The sequence below is a fragment of the Mytilus californianus genome, unplaced genomic scaffold (assembly GCF_021869535.1).
Source record: "Mytilus californianus isolate M0D057914Y unplaced genomic scaffold, xbMytCali1.0.p SCAF_1, whole genome shotgun sequence".
In the NCBI taxonomy this organism is placed as follows: domain Eukaryota; kingdom Metazoa; phylum Mollusca; class Bivalvia; order Mytilida; family Mytilidae; genus Mytilus; species Mytilus californianus.
In genome coordinates, this window is record NW_026262581.1 from 86,090,669 (window position 1) to 86,112,456 (window position 21,788).

General features: G+C 32.7%; 2 protein-coding genes across 3 annotated transcripts; both read right to left on the reverse strand.

Moving 5' to 3' along the window:
* Window positions 1-1,611: 1,611 nt before the first annotated feature.
* Window positions 1,612-10,171, reverse strand: LOC127725614 (putative amine oxidase [copper-containing]). The gene is made up of 4 exons (XM_052232707.1): window positions 9,874-10,171; window positions 5,763-5,856; window positions 3,298-5,417; window positions 1,612-2,214 (listed from the first exon to the last, which is right to left on the reverse strand). Exons 1-3 carry the CDS (start codon window positions 9,919-9,921, stop codon window positions 3,871-3,873), a joined length of 1,689 nt encoding a protein of 562 aa, XP_052088667.1. The 5' UTR covers window positions 9,922-10,171; the 3' UTR covers window positions 1,612-2,214; window positions 3,298-3,870.
* Window positions 10,172-15,745: 5,574 nt separating this feature from the next.
* LOC127725598 (SOSS complex subunit C homolog) lies at window positions 15,746-21,738 on the reverse strand. 2 transcript variants are annotated; one of them, XM_052232695.1, is made up of 5 exons: window positions 21,645-21,738; window positions 19,345-19,441; window positions 17,637-17,682; window positions 16,916-16,972; window positions 15,746-16,146 (listed from the first exon to the last, which is right to left on the reverse strand). In XM_052232695.1, the coding sequence occupies exons 1-5, from the start codon at window positions 21,658-21,660 to the stop codon at window positions 16,051-16,053; spliced, it is 312 nt and encodes a 103-aa protein (XP_052088655.1). In that variant the 5' UTR covers window positions 21,661-21,738; the 3' UTR covers window positions 15,746-16,050. The 2 variants fall into 2 exon arrangements, with proteins under 2 accessions (XP_052088655.1, XP_052088648.1); XM_052232688.1 differs by lacking the exon at window positions 21,645-21,738 and adding an exon at window positions 21,517-21,636.
* Window positions 21,739-21,788: the final 50 nt, after the last annotated feature.

The following is a 21,788-nucleotide window of genomic DNA, read 5'->3' on the forward strand; positions in this document are numbered from 1 at the left end:
TCGGAATCGAGGAAACAATTCCCATCACCATTATTCGTTTCTGTCGAGTATATGTAGTAATAGGGCTGTTGCAGATTAGAGAAAGGGAAAAAAACTACATGGAGACTGACAATGCAAGAAAAGTCATATAGATGTGTCGACCCTGCTTCACAGATATCCTTTAAAAGCAATCTGATTAAAATTCAGATATATTGTAACTCGCTTACTCATCATACGATCTCAAAAGAGGATAATGAAGTCAAATCTATATTTTAATTAGATTGTGTTTTAAGTACTACCGAAATTGTGTAAACTTTTTCGATATGCAGATGCAGTTCAACAAATTATAAATGAATACAAAATTTCATAAAAATCCCAAATATTGTCAAATTACACGTATATTGGCTAAATAAGTATAAAGTATGAAGTTTTTATAATCTTTATAAAGTATAACATCGATAAACTGCTGTTGCATCAAATTGTCCAGAAAACTAAATCATAAGTGAGGCCTTTCAGCCATAAAACTTTACTCAGTACTCGGGAGTACAAAATGTTTGCTCGAAATACCAAATCCAGTATTTTGATTGGTTGATTTCTGAGTCTGAGTACAATAATTGTACTAAAATAGTTATGACTGTAAGGCCTGGTATCAATGACTGAGTACAATAATTGTACTAAAATAGTTATGACTGTAAGGCCAGGTATCAATGACTGAGTACGATAATTGTACTAAAATAGTTATGACTGTAAGGCCTGGTATCAATGACTGAGTACAATAATTGTACTAAAATAGTTATGACTGTAAGGCCCGGTATCAATGACTGCAATCTAATTAAAATATAGAACTCGGATTTCGTTATACTACATTCGTATGTAGTATAACGAAATTATATTTTAATTAGATTTCAATGACTGAGTACGATAATTGTACTAAAATAGTTATGACTGTAAGGCCAGGTATCAATGACTGAGTACAATAATTGTACTAAAATAGTTATGACTGTAAGGCCAGGTATCAATGACTGAGTACGATAATTGTACTAAAATAGCTATGACTGTAAGGCCTGGTATCAATGACAGTACAATAATTGTACTAAAATAGTTATGACTGTAAGGCCAGGTATCAATGACTGAGTACGATAATTATACTAAAATAGTTATGACTGTAAGGCCTGGTATCAATGACTGAGTACAATAATTGTACTAAAATAGTTATGACTGTAAGGCCAGGTATCAATTACTGAGTACGATAATTGTACTAAAATAGTTATGACTGTAAGGCCTGGTATCAATGACTGAGTACGATAATTGTACTTAAATAGTTATGACTGTAAGGCCTGGTATCAATGACTTGTGTTTTTTTAAACTGTTATCACATAATTATTAGTACTGGGATCTCGATTGTGAGAAATTTACTTGGCATATAAGGTCTTCTCGATTTATTTACTACACATGTATATAACAGGCATCATTTGTTTGAATTTGCTTGAGTGCATCAAAAAGTGCTTCTTGCATATCATTCAATTTTGCTGTTACATTTTGTCTTATGTCGATCTAGCTTAGGACCTTGTTTCTATACAGAAGTTCTGGTGTGTTTCTGTGACATTTACATCTAGTATAAAATAAATTGAGTTTAAAGCTCTAAGATTTATTCGCAAAGCTTCTACGACTTAATGTGTTCGTCGTTTGCTAAATTTACAGTAAAATGTTATCTTTACATGAAATGTTTTCTGTGTTTTCATTATAATTATTCATATGAAAGTTTCCTCCGATCCTATTATCAGAAATGTCCTTGCGGCGAGGTGTCAAACATTGATGAGTTTTGTTACAAGTTTCCAAACTAATTCATTTTCTTAAAAACCAATAACAGCAAATATAAGAAGTTCTATAAACATAGAAAATGGTACATAACAGTGTCATTTTTGTTCTCATCATTCAATTATCGATGATCCACGTAGGATATTGCTTTATTAGTTCGTCATAGTTATGATCAGCTGGAAGACAATTGGACCCCCGTTTCACGCCATACCGCTCGACTGTTACAGCTGATCCTCTTCTTGACCTTTGTATCGGCTCAACGCGTACAGCATTTTTAGAGGAGATAGCTGCATCTTCAGCGAAATAATTATAAGGCAAGAATAAACAACTGACATCCATACCGGGAGATGTTGTGACAGGAAGATCTTCTGTGTGTGGAATGTGATATTGCCCCATAGTAATCCAGGCCACTAAATCCTGAAGAAAAACAGAAACTGTGAATACCAACATTGAAAGATGTACACCTCTGAGGGGGCAAAAATTTCAAGAAATAAAGTTTTTTTCTTAACCTGATTTTTGGGTTCATATGACTGTAAGAAAGTAATTGATGAAGAAAAAATCATATGGTGGTGTACTTTATTTACTACAGCCCTTTGAAAGTACCCATTTTTAATGATTTTCCCATCTATCATCAATTTTTACCCATTTTTTGGCTATTATCATGAAAAAAATCAGTTTCACAATTAAACTTTTTTTATACTTTCACTAAAGATGAAGTGGACCAATCTGAATAAATTTAAACTATAGGTTGGTGTTAATATTAGAATGTTTAATAAAATTTTGTTGCTTTTTCGTGTCAAATTGACCATACTGTCAATTTTGTAAATTTGTAATTTTTCTCTTTTTTTTTTTTTTAAACAAAAAGCATATTATTTCAACCTCTTTGTTATAAATGATTGAAAAGAAAAAAATTGATATGGGATTTACATATTTTGGTAAAATCATTTCTTTGTACTCCTCACCCATTTTCTCAACATTTTGTATGATGGCATTGACCGGTTATAAAATTTGAAAATGTTATTCCTCAAAAACTACTCATTGTAAGTAGACAATTTTTTCACAGAGTTAAGTTTGATTATAATATTTTTTAAATTCATTGCTATTTTCCACTTGTATAACATGTTTTGGAAATAATTCCCGAACGAGATTTCAACGAAACTGAAACATCAGAAGAATACATCCCTAAGTAAAGAAAGGAAACAAATATTTTTCAATAAACGCACTAAATGGTATGTTCAAGCTACAAATTATATCAAGTTTTATGCAAATGAAGCTTATATCTTTTCCTTTCTCTCTTTTTGTTTTCTGGACACAATCTCATTATTCTACCTAGTATGTTTAAAGACTCTCGGAAGCCCCCAGTTTTGAGAAGTTTTTGTTGTTCAATTTTTTGTGTTCTGTGTAGTATTTTTTCTTACTTTTTGATATATATATGTCGTCGATAAATCCATTGAAATATACGTGTACTAATATGTAAACACAGTATATATAAAGACTTACTTCATCTAAAATAGAATCATTGTTGTCAAGGTATTTCTGGAAATCTACTACTGGTTCTTTAATATCTAAAGTTCCATAAACAGAAGAACTTGTTCGTTCAGACTCGTTATATTTGGTGACTGCCATTTGGTAACGTGCCCAACTAGCTATTGGTTCATTTCCAGATCCTACCGGTAATAACTGATAAGTCATGCCTTTATTTAAAATTCTATAACTTTTAACATTTCCATATTTATCCTTGATTTGTTCGTTGTACATAACTAGGTACTTTGGGGTATCGAAATTAAAACGGCAAGCTGCGTCCTTTTCCGTTTCTTTGACAGAAGTATTAAACTTGAGTTGAATTAGTTTTTCATTAGGAACATGTGAGAACTTATTTACAATCTGTTCTGTATCTATATCTAATGTTGCAAATCTGTTTGATGTACCCTTAATATCCAGATCGGCTTTTACATGAAATAAATGCTGATGAATTGGTGCTCCAAAATTATCATGTAACTTGAATGTATATTTTTCATCATCTTTTGTATAGAATAACGCTCTTACATAACCAGTGCTCGTCACCTTGACTTCTTACGCTCCATTAGGATAGAAAATGAAATCTATTATATAGTCATAATTGCTGATTGTAGGAATGGTCCTTAAGACAAGAACTACACTCTCCATTCCTTCGTAAAATCTTCCGTTATCAAATGAGTAAGAATGATGCCTCCTATATGGCACACCTGTATTCAATTCAAACAGACAAAACGAGGTCGTTAATTCATATGCACTTACACCTCCTACATGGAAACTAGAGCCAATAAGGGTGACATCTTCAGGACAATCGACACCCGGAAATAGGACTTTTGATTGCAAGCCTATGAGTGTAATGCTATCCAGAATCTGTGCTAAAATATCATTTGGTTTAAAACCAGAATAAAATACAGAAATTTCCTGTATACTAAGTTCATAAGCAATGCGTTCGTTCTTAAATCGGATATCATGCAACTGCGGTCCATTTATTGTAGACATTCGAAAATCAAATTTCCAAAACATGTATTCAACATGACGTCCTTGAATATTGTATCGCTTACCATCAGGGGAAAACTGCTTTGGGTTTCTAAGCGGGGGGGGGGGGGGGGGGGGGTCCATTGGAGGAATGCCTCGCTGATTCAACGTAGTAAAATCTTCAGAGCTATATACTGGGAAAGAAGTTTTTGGAATGGTTTCTTTGTTTTGGTTATAAAATGTTAACACTTCAGTTACATTATTAAACAGTGAACTATTGAACCAAATCTTTTCAACAGTAAATACCTTAATATCTATATCGACAAGAACAGAAAAATCTAATGGCCGGTGTAGCGAATACTCTGACATCTGACTTAATGTCGCCCACATTTTTCTATTGTTTTCGCCAGAGAGTATAGGAGAAACATAACCAAAATTAAGACAAGAATCATTACAATTTGTAAGTCGTGCGCCAAAAATATCAATAAACATAGAACCAAGGAAAGGATCAATGTTTTCTTTCAAGAAATTCAAGACGTTTTGATATTCATTTCCGATAAATGGTGGGCGGTATATGAACTGGATTTTCTGAGGCCTAAATGGCACGGATTTGTAGTATATTGGCGTTGGTAGTGGACCAACTATGATTTCCTGAACATAAGGTGGTTGTTCATTTCCTCTGAATATGATAACATGAGCTTCTCTAGGTGGTTTCGTTCCATTCTTATCAAGGTAATTTAAGACATCTTGTTTCTCGGGTAAATATAAATCACTTAAAAAAATAAATTTTTTGTCTGTGTCAACGTCTTGAAAGTCTACGAGATTCAATTCTTGTTGATTATATAAAAACGCTGCAAGTCCTTCAATTTCAGCTCTTGTAAGATGAACGAATACAGAAGGAGTATCTGATAGTTCAAGGTTTATTTTTCCGTATTTTTCACTAGTGGTTGCACATGTTCCAATTTCTAGCTTGTCATTTTTTTCTGGATTGTTATTTTTTTCTACCTTGTTATTTTTGTCGTTTTTTATAACGACAACGATGAGTGCTATTGCTAACCCACTAGACAACAATCCGAGTATAAAAGCTATTATCCGCCATCTCTGTCCGGATATGTTGGTATTACTTGGTTCTACAAAACATATAATGAATACTACATTAAAGAATTTTTAATTATAAGAAAGTGTTCAGTATCTAAAAGCGTCAAATGTTTTTAATTTCCTTCTTTTATTCCTGTTTAAGTGCTTATAGCCAATAATAACTAACATAATCGGGTTTTTTTTTCATTTTGCTATTTCTTGTCGGATGAAAATTATAAGTAAAATTATTTTTAGTTCTGTTTTCAATACCGTATAAGATTTTTTTTTAATTTCTACATTTTTTTGTGCAAGATTTTTTTTTTATAAAAATTTATCTTTATTTTTTGATATACGGATTTAAGGATAAGAAAATATGTCAATAAAATTGAATACATCACCTTTCACGTAGATATCATATGATTTTGTCATTTCCATATTGACCGTTGAAAACCTTCCAGAGAGGAAATTCTTTTTGTAGGTTAAGTTTACAATCTAAAATAAAATCATATAATTTATACTTCTAAACCTGCACCTTACAACGCAGGAGTCATCGTGTACCATAAGGTTCCTACTTCTAAACCTGCACCTTACAACGCAGGAGTCATGGTGTACCATAAGGTTCCTACTTCTTAACCTGCACCTTACAACGCAGGAGTCATGGTGTACCATAAGTTTACTACTTCTAAACCTGCACCTTACAACGCAGGAGTCATGGTGTACCATAAGGTTCCTACTTCTAAACCTGCACCTTACAACGCAGGAGTCATGGTGTACCATAAGGTTCCTACTTCTAAACCTGCACCTTACAACGCAGGAGTCATGGTGTACCATAAGTTTACTACTTCTAAACCTGCACCTTACAACGCAGGAGTCATGGTGTACCATAAGGTTCCTACTTCTATCTTCAGCCACTAAATGTTCCACTATACACATTTCGGTCCTTTTAACTAATAAAAAAACTTTTTTAAAGGTTATGACCAAATTTATAAATATAGTTAGATGTTTCAAAACTACCTGCAGATATTCGGACTATATATTCTGGGAAACCAATTCAGATCTTTTTTAAAATAGAAAGGAAATTTATCATGCCTCACCAGCAAACTATTATCAATTCTAACATAAAAATGATAAATTCTGTCCTTGGATACTCGTTTATTTCTCTGTTTTGAGGGGAATTTTTTTTAAATTAAAATAAAATTGCTATCCAGGGATGTAAGAGTTACTGGTATATGATAATTTAGAATTACACAGAATAAAATGAAATTACTATCCAGGGATGTGAGGCTTACATGTTTTTGATAATTTAGAAATGGCAACTGTACTCACATTCAATTATTTGATGTTAATAGTAGTTGACTTTTATGATATGAATGATGGGAACGAGCTGTTTTACCTGCGTACATTAAACATTTTGAATCATTTGACCAAACAATAGGTAGGTCCGTAGGTAGGAATTATTTCTATTTTATTTGAGCAAGTTAAAAAAAATCGACGATTTTATTCTCAATGAATATTTCAACAGGCGGAAACCCAGTTGAAAGAGAACAAAAGAATCGAAGCTCTTTGTTAGAGAAGGCGATAAATGCTTACTGTAATGTTTACTATAGTAACAAAATTTTTAAAAGTTAATAGAAACAAATAAAATGACAGTTTTCGGCTAAATTACGATGTATTTTTTCATAAAAACACAATTTGCATAAGTTTTCAATTTATCTATTACATAATTAAGCAGAACAATTAGATACCAAGTCGACGACATGGTTGTCTATTCAGTTGGATCTAAAAAATGCATAACCTCCGATTTTTTATTTTTTTTTTACCACGGACGGAGAACATATCAATCTATTTGTTCCTTAATTTTCGTTTCTGCCCTTCCATTATGTAACTCAAGAAAAAATTCAAAAAATGGGTAACAATTGCATCGAAAAGATCAAATCGAGTGCACTTTTTTATGTTAGGGCGTGTTTGAGTTAAATATTTTGTCTTGAAAACGTATAAAGCAAGAGTATTTGATACATCATCTCGCTTCAGATTCTATTAATTTTATATATCAAGGCTACAGGTTGACTTTATAACATCGAAAGTTCACAGTACTGAAAAATTAAATATATGGGTCAAGTGAAATACCTTTCTAATGAATCACAAAAACAGAATAGGTGTGTTTGAATAGCAAATTTTTACTAAAAGTACTTGACGACTGACTTTTAAGTTGGATCTTAAAAATGCATATCTTCGAAAAAACTTCATTTTTTGTGTGTGATAATGAGGGTTTATAGTCTTCAACCACTGAAAATTTTTAGTCTGCCCTTCCACGAAATATTTAATTAGAATTTTTTTAAATGTTTATGAATTTCCAAAAATTCCACCTGACAACCGATCCGACAATAGTTTTAAGTTGACTGAATGCAGACAAGTACATTAACTGATGCTCATTAGCTAGTAGATACATTTGTCTTTTAAAATACACCTGGCATATAAGGATCGTAATGGTGCTATGTGGATAAATTTATCGGTTTTCAAGAGCTAAATTGGAAGCGCGTCATCCCTAAAATGGCTTCCATTTTTACGATTGTAAAAATGAACTGGCGTAATGGGGAGATAATTTTGACGAAGTAGAATCCTGACTGTCAAGGTGTGGTGTACTTCTATTGGGTGAAATTATATCAAAATTTTTGAAAAAAATCATCATTGTGAAAACAATATCGGTAATTGGAAATGTGGAAGATACAAGAGCGACCATTAACATTGACGATATTCCAAAAATAGACATCTGCAGGCAACAATTAAGACACTGTTTTACTAATAAGCTGCTAATATTCACATAAAAAAACTTTCAAAATGGTGAGAATTAAAGGCGGGAATTTTACCCCCTTAATGAAAAATCAGCCTTCTGGCGAACTGTTGCGGCAGATCTGCCGCAAACACTGCGGTAAGGTTGCTGCAAATAGTTTGCGGCAACTTCACCGCGACTTTTTACCATGCAAATGAAGGTTGCGGCAGACTTGCCGCAAAGTTTGATAGCCTTATATAGTTTGTGGTGAACTTCTGGCGACTATTTGTGGTGAACCTCTGGCGAACTTTGATAGCCTTATATAGTTTGTGGCGAACCTCTGGCAATTTTTGTGGTGAACTTCCGGCAAACTTTAAAAGCCTTATATAGTTTGCGGTGAACTTCTGGCAAATCAAATGATAATGATGCCCTATGACTACCTTTCTGTTAATTCTTTTTCAAAACTGTACGTCTCATTCAAAACATGCACATATGGATCAAAATTTAGATTGTATTAATTATTATGACCAATAATTGTTATTTACCTGCTCACCTTCTGATCAAAATTTCTTTAAAAAAAAAAAAAAACAATATAGGTACATGTATATCTATTAATTTACTCAGTGCAGAATTCAGAATGAGCTGATTAATTTCTTAACAGATTCATATGTATTAAAAAAATCAAGAACAGATCTGTTTTCATAAGGCCAAATTTATAAAGAAACTGGGATTAAGGCATTATACATTTATACTGTATTAAGCATAAAATTATATCTAAAATATTAATCAAATGTGATTTAACAATAAAGAATTACAAATTATTTGAACATAAAAAGACCATTCCTGCAAAACATCATTATCCACATAGTTTAATTAGTTTACAACTGTTATGATATTTCTCTAAGAGCAGTAAGGGTGTAACAAAATTGTTATTTTCAAAATGGGGGTTCTTTGCCATACATTTTGTACCAATAATAACAAATTAACATGCAAAAAATGTCTAAAATGACTTACAAAGAGATGATCAATGATGCATGGCCTGTTCCAGGAACTAATTGAATCATATATAACTCAGACATCTATCATATATAACATCCATTTACTTTATACATGAAAACACCAACATTAAAACTTCCCTCCTATTTCAAATTTAAAGAAGCAGGAAGTCTGATTTTAGTGCAGGGAGCATGCTCAGTATGCTATAAAGTTTGCGGCAAAGTTCCAGCAAACTTTAGGACTGCTTTAAAGTTTGTTTACAAAATTCCTTCAATTTTAAGAAAGTTAAGAGTTTGCGGCAAACTTTTACATTTGTTTGCCGAAAGGTTGCTGCTAGCGGCGCACACTGGTGAACAATTTTCAGGTCTTCTGGCGAACTAAAAAGATTGCCGCAAGTTTGCTGCAACCTTACCGCAAGGTCACAATTTGTCACAATTAAGAGACTGCATCAGAGGAAAGTTCAAATTGTTTGCAAATGAAATAATTGGGATGGTACCATTCATAAAGGAAATTTCAAAAGTTTAAAATGTACTTTGAACGCTAAATGATGGCAGTATCTCACAGTCGTAGGAGCAAATAGATGGACTTACGAGCTTCAATTCCGTGTACTTCGAACGCTAAATGATGGCAGTATCTCACAGTCGTAGGAGCAGATGGACTTACGAGCTTCAATTCATGGCTATATACATGCAAGGAGTCATTTAAAAAAAAATATATATATGAGACATGCAAGATTAACTTACAGCAGTCACTGGTGTTGTTATTTCCTCACCGGAAGGCTCTCCTTCCATCAACTATATTCACCCTTTTATTTCTATTTATAACTAAACAGTATATTTACATATCTCAAATAGCTCGTAAAGAAGATTTTCCATTTAAAATTCAGCTGATATTTACGAAAAGAATTGTAACTTTGGAATTTTTTTCATGTGTGACGAATAAACGGCTGTTATTCGGTATATCGAGAAAAATGATCGTGAAAGAATAAGTAACGGTGGTCAAGTATCTGGTATCGGACCGTGAAAGCAATTAAATATACAATTCAGCTGCAAAATCTGTAATAATATACGTTGTTTTATTAACAGGTGGAAAAGAAGTCTAATAATGGTTGAAATTGTTAATTAGACTAAGTAATAATTTTTCCCTCTCCTTTTCCAAAATCCGTTTTTTTTTCTAATTTCAATCATTTTCGTGTTGGACAAATGTATTATCTACTAAAAACAACATGTGTTTACTACTTACTATCAATTAATTGGTAATTTACTATCCACGGCGGTCATTGTGAGGATGGATAGATGGCTGTTTTATGTCCAATGGCAAATCCAATACAAAATGGAGTCACTGCTGTTCTTCTCTCGTGTCGGATACTGTATTTTTACCTTTTAAATCTAGAAGACGTTTTTCGAAATAGATGTATTATATTTCGAAATGGTATCTACTCGATGCAGAGGTTGAAAAATAAGACTGTTTTTTTTAAAATGTGATTTTAAGATTTATATTACAAAATGTACTGAATATCATTTGAATCTTATGTCATAACTGAAAGGTACGGATGTCAACGTATATTTGTTCATAAAAAACAAATGTCCCTTAAGAAACAGTATTATAGACAATTTCATTATGAATATTCCTTATGTAACAAATCTTCCATAACTCATGGAATAAAGGTTAAGAGCTCCCAAAATATTTGTTTCCATTTGGAACATCAACATGGAGAAGGGGATTGCAGAAAGAAAATGGATCCAGAAGAAAGAAGAGAAGGGAAGCCGAGATAAAAGAGTAGGGGATGAGAGAAAAAAATCCCCTTCCCACCCTTATAAATTTTAAAAAGCTAAATATAATTGGTGTTTTTTTACATTTTCAAAATCAATAGGATTCTTTAACTTAAAGGGCTTTTTCCTCAAAGTTAGAAGTTTTGGAGGGTCATACCGTGAAAAACTGTCTTATCATATAATACGATGGAAGTCTGGCGTTGGGCGGATGGACGTGCTGGCGACCGTGGAAAGGGGGTATAATTTTGTGCCAAAAAAAAACTCTCCCACAGTTTTTATCTTGAGAGCTTTTGCACAATGTATACATATATTTTTTCTCTCCTTTTATGGATTCATTTTGGATATATTATGCAGATTTTCAGGAGGTTGAAAATAAGTGATTTTTTTGTGCAAAATCCATATTAAACTTTGCAAATAATCTTATGTATAATAATCTGTTTAATGAAATCTCGGGAATATATATGCAATGTGTGTTTCCTTTCATATTATACTGTGACCTGTTATTGTAAACAAGAAAACAAATGATTATAATAATTCTGTAAGTTTGCCCACAGGTACAAGTTGAGATTTGTTTCAGTAATAATACTGAATACACTAACGTTAGTGTATTCAGTATATATAAATAAGTTAAAAAAATCTCGTCTTGTACCTGTGTACTTGTCAACCTCTGAAAATGAAACAGAGGTTAAGATTTTTCTATAGAGTGGTTAAGGTCCCGGTACCAGCGATGCCGCCTTCCAACCACATAATCTTAAACAAATGAAGACGCCAATCAAACCTAAAAATTTCATTACTATTACATGGAGGAACATTGTGGAAAGAAAATCCCGCATTAATACAAAAGCATTCAAAATCCAGTATTCATCAACCGACCTAAAGTCTGTTCAAGGTGACTAATTGACAAACATATCAAGGGTCTATTGTCAGCAACTGATTGACTTACGCATCAAGAGTATGTTCTCGGTGACTGATTGACTAACACATCAAGAGTCTGTTCTCAGAGACTGATTGACTTACATATCAAGAGTCATTTCTCAACGACTGATTGAATTACACCCCAAAAGTCTGTTCTAAGCAACTGATTGACTAGCACATCAAGAGTCTGTTCTCAGTGACTAATTGACAAACACATCAAGAGTCTGTTCTAAACGAATGATTGACTAACTCATCAAGAGTCTGTTCTCAGCAACTGATTGACTAACATGTCAAGCGACTGTTCTCAGTGACTGAATGACTAACGCAACAAAAGTCTGTTCACTGTGACTAATTGACAAACATGTCAAGAGTCTGTTGTCAGCAGCTGATTGACTTCCACATCAAGAGTGTTCTCAGTGACTGATTAACCAGGGGCGGATCCAGCCATTTTTAAAAGGGGGTTCCCAACCCAGGATAAAGGGGGGGGGGGGGGTTCCAACTATATGTCCTCATTCAAATGAATTGATCGTCAAAAAAGGGAACCCCCGGAACCCCCCCTGATTAACTAACACATCAAGAGTGTGTTCTCAGTGACTGATTGACTTACGTATCAAGAGTCTGTTCTCAACGACTGATTGAATAACACATCAAGAGTCTGTTCTCGGTGACTGATTAACTAACACATCAAGAGTGCGTTCTCAGTGACTGATTGACTTACATATCAAGAGTCTGTTCTCAACGACTGATTGAATTACACATCAAGAGTCTGTTCTAAGCAACTGATTGACTAACACATCAAGAGTGTGTTCTCAGTGACTGATTGACTTACATATCAAGAGTCTGTTCTCAATGACTGATTGAATTACACATCAAGAGTCTGTTCTCAGTGACTGATTAACTAACACATCAAGAGTGTGTTCTCAGTGACTGATTGACTTACGTATCAAGAGTCTGTTCTCAACGACTGATTGAATAACACATCAAGAGTATGTTCTCAGTGACTGATTAACTAACACATCAAGAGTGTGTTCTCAGTGACTGATTGACTTACATATCAAGAGTCTGTTCTCAACGACTGATTGAATAACACATCAAGAGTATGTTCTCAGTGACTGATTAACTAACACATCAAGAGTGTGTTCTCAGTGACTGATTGACTTACATATCAAGAGTCTGTTCCCAACGACTGATTGACTTACATATCAAGAGTCTGTTCTAAGCAACTGATTGAATTACACATCAAGAGTCTGTTCTAAGCAAGAGTCTGTTCTAAGCAACTGATTGAATTACACATCAAGAGTCTGTTCTAAGCAACTGATTGACTAACACATCAAGAGTCTGTTCTCAATGACTGATTGACGAACACATCAAGAGTATGTTCTCAGTGAATGATTGACGAACACATCAAGAGTATGTTCTCAGTGACTGATTGACTTACACATCAAGAGTCTGTTCTAAGCAACTGATTGACTAAAACCTCAAGAGTCTGTTCTCAGCAACTGATTGACTTACACATCAAGAGTCTTAATGATCATAATCTTAATGTTTTAGTCAATCAGTTGCTGAGAACAGACTCTTGATATGTAAGTCAATCAGTCGCTGAGAACAGACTCTTGATGTGTTTGTCAATTAGTCACCGAGAACAGACTCTTTGATGTGAGAGTCAATCAGTCACTGAGAACAGATTTTTGAGGTGTTAGTCCATCAGTTGCTGAGAACAGACTCTTGACATGTTAGTCAATCAGTTGCTTCGAACAATCTCTTGAGATGTTAGTCAATCAGTTGCTGAGAACAGACTCTTGATGTGTTAGTCAATCAGTTGCTTCGAACACTCTTGATGTGTAAGTCAATCAGTCACTGAGAACAGACTCTTGACATGTTAGTCAATCGTTGCTTCGAACAGACTCTTGATGTGTTAGTCAATCAGTTGCTGAGAACAGACTCTTGATGTAGGATATCTATCTTGTTGCCATTAAATGAGGCCTTCTTTGAGGTGTGTTATTTTGTATAAAAGGCAATTACACAACATGATGAGGATGATAATGGTTGGCTGTTTAAAGTCCAAGTGCTATTTCACAAGGTAATAGTCCTCTGGAAGACATATCTCCCTACCTGAACACAGTATTCTGACTCCGAGCCATCCAGTCTTTGCTCTTACTCCCTAATGCCGTATTCTTAATGGAGAAGCAGCAAATACCATTTTTAGTCTGGTTTGACCTGGCCAAGGAAAACAGAAGTTAAAGCCACCAAAATATTATCATAGTTAACATTTATATTAAAAGCTCATACATTTGAATGAAAAAAGGCTGAATTTCAATGTATCAGTATGTTTTTATTTACTTTTGTAAGAGCCATACTAGTATATTTGGTCAGCTTATATCAGTTCAAATCTATGGTTTTATGTTTAGAGGAATCTTTTTATTTTCAGGAATAGTGTTTATGAAATAACTTTCATCAGTTCTGGTAACCAAAAGATTGGAAAGCCCCCCAAAAAAGTTTGGGATCACAAGAACCCTAACGGCCTAAACAAAACAAACAAAACAATCTAATGTTATCTTTCTTTGAGAAAGTTTCAACCTTAATTATAGTACAGTTATATTTCTAGAAACCTACACACAAAAAGTATCATTCAAATCATACCAGTACCAAAGCACTGGCTAGAGGGGCAGATGTTACCCTCAGAGACTGATAGTCTACTAGTAGTATATATTAAATGTCTAACAAAAAACATTAATGACATATCTAATTTCATTTGGCAAACAAGATTTCATGAAGCTTTTTCTATATTTTTTCCACAGGCTCTTATTAAAGTGCAGCTATTTTTGTTGGATGTTTACTTACAAGTGACTGAAAGAGTGAACAAGAGTGCATGCACTGAAATGTCTTGCCTGTTTTACTGACCAATGATGTTATGTTGAAAGTCTTAAAGATGAAGATTTTACTACCAATATCACATAAACTTAAAATTTTTAAAGAGCCATGACAATGAGGCCAAGGTAAGATAAATCCTGCCAGACAGACATGTACACCTTACAATTATTCTATACACAAAATAAAGTTGACCTATTGCTTATGGTAATTGAAAAAAGGACCAAAACACAAAAACTTAACATTGACTAATGAACTATGAAAATGAGGTCAAGGTCAAATTATACCTACCAGACAGACATGTACACTTTACAATCATTCCATACACCAAATATAGTTGACATACTGCTTATAGTATTTTAAAAACAGACCAAAACACAAAAACTAAATATTGACCAATGAACCATGAAAATGAAGTCACAGTCCAATTATACCTGCCAGACAGACATGTATACCTTACAATCATTCCATACACCAAACATAGTTGACAAACTGCTTATAGTATTTGAAAAACAGACCAAAACACAAAAACTAAACATTGACCAATGAACCATGAAAATGAGGTCAAGGTCCAATTATACCTGCCTGACAGACATGTACACCTTACAATCATTCCATACACCAAACATAGTTGACCTACTGCTTATAGTATCTGAGAAATGGACCTAATCACGTAAAATTAGCCTTGATCACTGATCCATATAATGAGGTGAACTCTGTCTGACAGACATGTAGAGTTGCAAGAAATCCATATACCAAATATAGTTATCATATTGCTCATAATAAGTCAGAAATTCACATGACAAAAAAATGTAATCTTTTTTCACACAGTCGCTGAACCATGAAAATGAGGTCAAGGACAATAAAAATATGACAGAAGAAAACTTCTTAACATAAGCTATCTGCATACAAGGTATGAAGCATCCAGGTCTTCTACCTTCTGAAATATAAAGCTTTATACAAATGGTTTACATCGCTGCTGTCCCTGCTGCCGGATAGTAATCCCTATGTCTCACATACTGCGACTTTTGTTGCAGGCGAGACAATAAAAAACTCAATATTTAATATTTCATACATCTTAATAAACATGCAAATCAATTATACATGTAACAGTAATCCCTATGTAAATATGCATAACAATAGTTTACAAACAGTTTCATATCATGCAAAATTTTATTCAAAGGGAAAACAAATAATTTTGCCTTCTCTTCTGTGTTGTCATTCAACTTCATTATTTGTTCATACATTTGTATTTGACTGAATCTGCTTTTAACACAAGCACAATGATCTTATTACCATTGCAAAATTCCAACAATCTTTTGATGTTTTTAGGTCTTAAATTGAGAGAAACCAACAAAATCATATTCATACATCTTTGAACCGTGGTATCACTGGTAAAATCAGATTTCCAAAAGACGAATCTTGTGTGATGAAATATCCAAAAGAATTTGCATTGGCATGCTGAAAAAAAAAACACAAAGTATAAATTTATCACATGATTAGATGTCAAATGAACTCATCTGCATAATTTATTTAAACAAATTCAAATAAAATTCAAACTGAATAATATGTGGAAAGACTATGAGATCAAGGTCAAATTTCATGTATCAAAAGGTTAAATCACATAGCAGGCTTAAGATATCAGGTCTAACATAATTAAATGGAATAACAACTAAAGTAAAGTTGTGCATTTAATAAATACCTGAAAAACTGACCTGATATGAAAATATTCAATAACAAGAATGTGTCCATAGTACACGGATGCCCCACTCACACTATCATTTTCTATGTTCAGTGGACCGTGAAATTGGGGTCAAATCTCTAATTTGGCATTAAATTAGAAAAATCATATCATATGGAACATGTGTACTAAGTTTCAAGTTGATTGGACTTCAACTTCATCAAAAAATACCTTGACCAAAAACTTTAACCTGACACGGTACAGACGGACGAACGAACGGACGGACAGGGGTAAATTTATAGGCCCCAACATTTTGTCGCGGGGGCATAAAAAGTAGGTCTTGGTGATGTTCTTAGGCCTATCTTCATTCTATTATGATCATTATAAAATAAAATAACTCTGTGGTAAATAAAGGTGTCATTCAGGCATACCAGTAATCAGACCAGTACATACAGAACGTATTTATAGTTCATTGTTTCCTTGTACATTTACCAGACATCTTTTAATGTTATCAATACTACTCATATGAAGTCATTTAAGAAATTGTACCTGTAATGCTGCTCTTTGAGCTGGTGTCATGTTGTGAGTCTCCATTACAAGTGTTGACTGAGAATAAACAATGTAAAATATTATATATCTTACTAAAACAGCATTATGTTTGCATTATTGTCCTTTTGTCATTATGGATAGTTGTTTTATTGGGAATCATTCCATTTTTCTTTTTTATAATAAAAATAGTTATTTTGCTCTGCTATTTTTATTACATGTTATCTGAGGTTGTCTGATGCCCGGTGTACCTTAATTTTTCCCCTATATCCATTTTTATTCTAAATTACGTATTTAATCTTCAAAAGAGAAAGATTGCTTCCCTTAAATGTTTTGTTAACAAGAATAATTCAAGCAAAATGTTTTAAATATTGATACAAGCTTTTACCTCTATATACAGTACTGAAGAACTATCTACATTGTTTTTTTTGGTGCAAACAGATAAACTTAAAGCAATTAACATACTCAAGATTCAAGCTTTGACAGAGGTAGGGTTTTTCTTTCTTATTATTGTGGCAGAAAAGGGTATTTATTTTCTTTTTTGGCTTTTGGCTTTTTTACAGAATACTATGTTATCAATTTAAGAAAAAATATACAGGCTTCAACCATTTGTTTCGAATAAAGGGACATTTAGAAAGGATATTTTATCCTATCTTTGATAAAATGAAAAAAAAATGGATAGCACTTTCTGAGTGATATAGACAGTGAAATTGGTTTTACTCACAGAAGGATTGGCTGGTAAGGCTGGCTGCTGAACTGCAGGAGGAGTACTAAAAAGTCAATGTTTTCATAAATAAGATATCAATTTGTTCAATGTAAGGCTTAATACGTGTTAATTAAAAAAAAAAAAAGTCAAGCACTATAAGTCTTAGCTTTAGTTTTTAAAAGAAGTCACAAGTTCACAACTACTAACACAAATTCTAACAACCTGTAGATGTTGTCCCAAGTCATAAGTCCTTGATCCAATTTACTAGTTATGACCAATCAGTAACTTTACAAGGTACACCAAATATAAAATAAATCAATCATATACTGTAAACCAACTTGTTTTTGCAAATACTTTATTTCTTGTTTAGCCCTTTCTAGCCCACTTTGCTGCAAAATTATTTTGCGATTCCAAATTTACTTGATGTATTTAAATAAGGGAAGATCCAAGTTTTACATATTTTCTATGATTTATATTTGTGTTATTTTTCTACTTGCAAAAATGAGTTGGTTTACAGTATATTAAATAAATGTACAAACTATGTAGATGTAATTACTTATGAAGTCCTTTATATAGTAATGGTACAGCTATGACCAGTGGCAAGTCATCTTACTACACAAAATTAAACTAAATTATAATAATAAACCTTTGGTGAAATAAGTTGTTGTAAGATCTTTTGTGAAAAGTGTCATATTATTAGTTGTTTTATTTTTACTCCAATTTACTTTCCGATTAATAAAACAGGAATCTATAGACTCAACACTAAACTGTTCTATTAACTCATTTATGTTCTTCTTGCAGTGTATCCATAATACAAGGAATATTAAAAAATCTAAAATGATGATTAAAATAATAATGCTGAAATAAAGAATATTAAAAATTCAATTTCATAACTGTAAATTCAGAAATTATTGTGTGCCTTTATTATTGCAATTTTTGAAGAATGGACAAAACTGCTCGATTTATTATAGCGATTTCAATTCTAGCTTGCAAGCTCTTATTATTGTGATACTAATCCGTTGGCATTATTCGCATTACTAAAAACCTCACAATAAATAATTTCTGACTTAATTGTTTATTGCTGATACATGTTTCTTTGTCATAATGTTGAATATTCTATTCTAAATAGGTTGTTTCAAACATTGTATATTTTGATGGATGATTTTTTTTAAAACAACCAGTGGATAATCTTTCATCCTTATTCAGGATAAGAATAATATAATGTATAAATATGAACCACATTTCCTACTAGACTGCGACATATCTTAACCTTCTAGTCAAAAAGGTAGCAGTCAACAGTAAGACATACCAACATTCCTTTTTATTCATATATCATTCTACCCAGATACATGTTTCAAAGCCAACCTGGCTGTTCTTAATCCTAAATGATGCACACATGGGGAACAACAGAAAATACCAAATTGAAAATACTAGCTGTTGACGTAACTCATTGCCTTCCTAACTCATGATGAGCATGCCTCAACAAGTCCACAAAAGATTCTATTTTATATGCAAAGATATTATTTATATTTAGTCTGAATGTTCTACATATAACATGTTAATAGCTGACATTTTCATAATTTAGTTTCACTATAACATGCCTAACCTGATGGCCATAGGATTATTTTCACTATAACATGCCTAACCTGATGGCTATAGGATTAGTTTCACTATAACATGCCTAACCTGATGGCCATAGGATTAGTTTCACTATAACATGCCTAACCTGATGGCCATAGGATTTGCTGGACCTGGATGTCCTCCCATTCTTAATCTTTTCTTCTGTTCTTCTAACTGTTCAAGAATTTTTCTGTTCTTTTGTTCTGGAAAATTTGATTACATTTTATATATACGTGTAATGTTAAGGTACCAATTACTTGTTTTTTTTCCGTACAAGTTCTGTAGAATATCAGCTGCAAGTGACAATAGGAAGGTTTTTGTTGAGAGAGTATAGAAAACAAATCCACCAAGCTGATTTGATTTCAAATATTTTATTTTCATAATTTGAAATGCCAAATGACAATATTTCAAATTAAAACATTACACAAATACTTAGTACATGTAGTTAACCTTGAATTCGAGTGATTGTAGATAAATCACTCTTAAACAGCTCCCTTTACATGTTTATCCAATGGGTATTACATGGCAGAGTAATAAATCCTTACCATCCTATTTTAATTTATGCTAACAATAGGATTCATTCTTAATTGAACTGCCTTTAGTGCACTGTATTGATAATCAACCTCATCTGGATGCAGTTGATGGACAGATAAATGAATTACTGCAAACAGAAACCTATGCAATTTAGTGTTAAGGCAAACAGAGCCAGCTTCTCATCTTGCATGTCTTACAAAGAACATTAAAATATATTTATTAACTGATGATATGATTTTCCAACAGAATCCAATTTAGTCTTACCCCTTTGTTTCAACCAAAAAATGAGAGAAATCAACTGTAATATTGGAATGATAGTTATTCTTTTTAGATTTGAGTACATATTATATTAGATCTCACTTCAATAATATTCAAAACAAAATCAAAGCACCATCAAAACACTAAACCAGCTAATCTGACTTGACAACAAAAGCATGTTATCCTTGCATATATATAATTTATACATTACATCATTTCTTTACAACTGTCAGTCAGGGGTACCACTTGTACAAGTTATTTTATTTACTTGAAGAAGTAAATAATGATATACTTATATAAGTAAATATTTTATATTCATATTTTCTTATAAAGTTTGAATAATCTCCCCTTAATTTTCTCAAAAAATTTACTTGTACTTATATAAGTAAATTTTGTTTACAATCCCTAAAATTCTCAAGTTTTGAGATATAAAAACATGCCTTAAACAATTTTTCTTTGGTTAGCTCATAATTTTTTATTAGAGTTCAATGTTTCATCTCATTAATTCAACAGAGAAACTATTTGCACAAAGATCTTCAGTAATTGCGCAAGGCCATCAAATATTGCCCCTTGGAGGCTTGTAAATGTGCAGTGTTTTGAAGATAACAGACAAATGAGATTCTCATTGACCATGAAATTGCACGTCAATGGTTAGTAAAGACATCTGCAAAGGACAAACAATTAAAAATTCTATTAGAGCAAAGAAGTCCTGAGAAATTCAAGAAAAGAAGATAGTATGACTTTTTTACTTGTGTAAGTAAAAAAATCTGAATGTCTAAGCTGGGACTATTATACTAACAGTTAGTATAATAGTCCCAGGTCTAAGGGACATAACTAAGCCATTAAAATAACTTACCTATACAAGTAAATAAAATACACTTGTATAAGTATCTTACTTACAAAAGTATATTAATAAGGGACGAAGTCCCCTATAACGGTAGAAAAATCAATAAAAAAAAAAAAAAAAAAAAAAAAATCGGGGAAATTTCCTGAAATTTTCATTCTACTAATGAACTCAAAATCGTTAACTTTTTTTAAAAATTTTTATTTTCAGACTTTTTTATTTTCCCGCATTTGCGCAGAAATCTACTTCCTTTTTCTGGTCTCGTTTGCATGAGTCTTTGAGTAAAATATATATTTATCAGTCTAGTAAAATATAGGAAGGAACGCAATACCAATTCCATTTTTAATAATTCCTTGAATGGCTTGATATGAAAAAAACGTTACCTGATCGCGTTCCTTTGTTTACATTGAATATGACGTCATAACATAAATTAAATAACGTCACAACTAAAATCCCGAACAACAGAACCGAAATTGGAAACGTAAGGGTATTTCCGTTTCTTTTTTAACAGATTTTGAAGTTAAAATATGTTTGAATTAAAAAAAAAATAATTCATACAGACTTCGTCCCCTTTCACAGGTAACGCCTGCCTCATATTATTAACTTCTTCAAGTAAATAAATATAACTTGTACAAGTAGTACCCCTGACTGACTGTTTCATTCAAAGCAGTTGTAGAAGCTATCTATAGTTTGCAACCCTTCCCCTCGCTTTTTCAACTTTTCCCGTCGCTAATGATTGAAGTCCTAAGATATTTCTTTATTACGGTCACCTTGTCCCATAGACATTGTAAGGATCTGATAGCACTGCCTTTTGGGCCCTTATTGATGTGATGTACAAAAAAATAAATCACCGCTTACACCGTTGAAAAATATTTTTCGCTCCTGTTAAAGCGGAAATGATTGGCTGTTATCTC

Bases quoted from the DNA above. Each gene is read 5' to 3' on its own strand.
- LOC127725614 (XM_052232707.1), bottom strand. From the start codon at position 9,921: ATGGAAGGAGAGCCTTCCGGTGAGGAAATAACAACACCAGTGACTGCT. The intron at 5,857-9,873 runs GTAAGTTAATCT...ATTTTATTTTAG, and splicing joins TAACAACACCAGTGACTGCT to ATTGTAAACTTAACCTACAA. The intron at 5,418-5,762 runs GTGATGTATTCA...TATGTTTTGTAG, and splicing joins ATATGATATCTACGTGAAAG to AACCAAGTAATACCAACATA.
- LOC127725598 (XM_052232688.1), bottom strand. The intron at 17,683-19,344 runs GTTAGGCATGTT...TTGACTTTTTAG, and splicing joins GCAAATCCTATGGCCATCAG to TACTCCTCCTGCAGTTCAGC. The intron at 16,973-17,636 runs GTGAGTAAAACC...GTTTATTCTCAG, and splicing joins CCTTACCAGCCAATCCTTCT to TCAACACTTGTAATGGAGAC.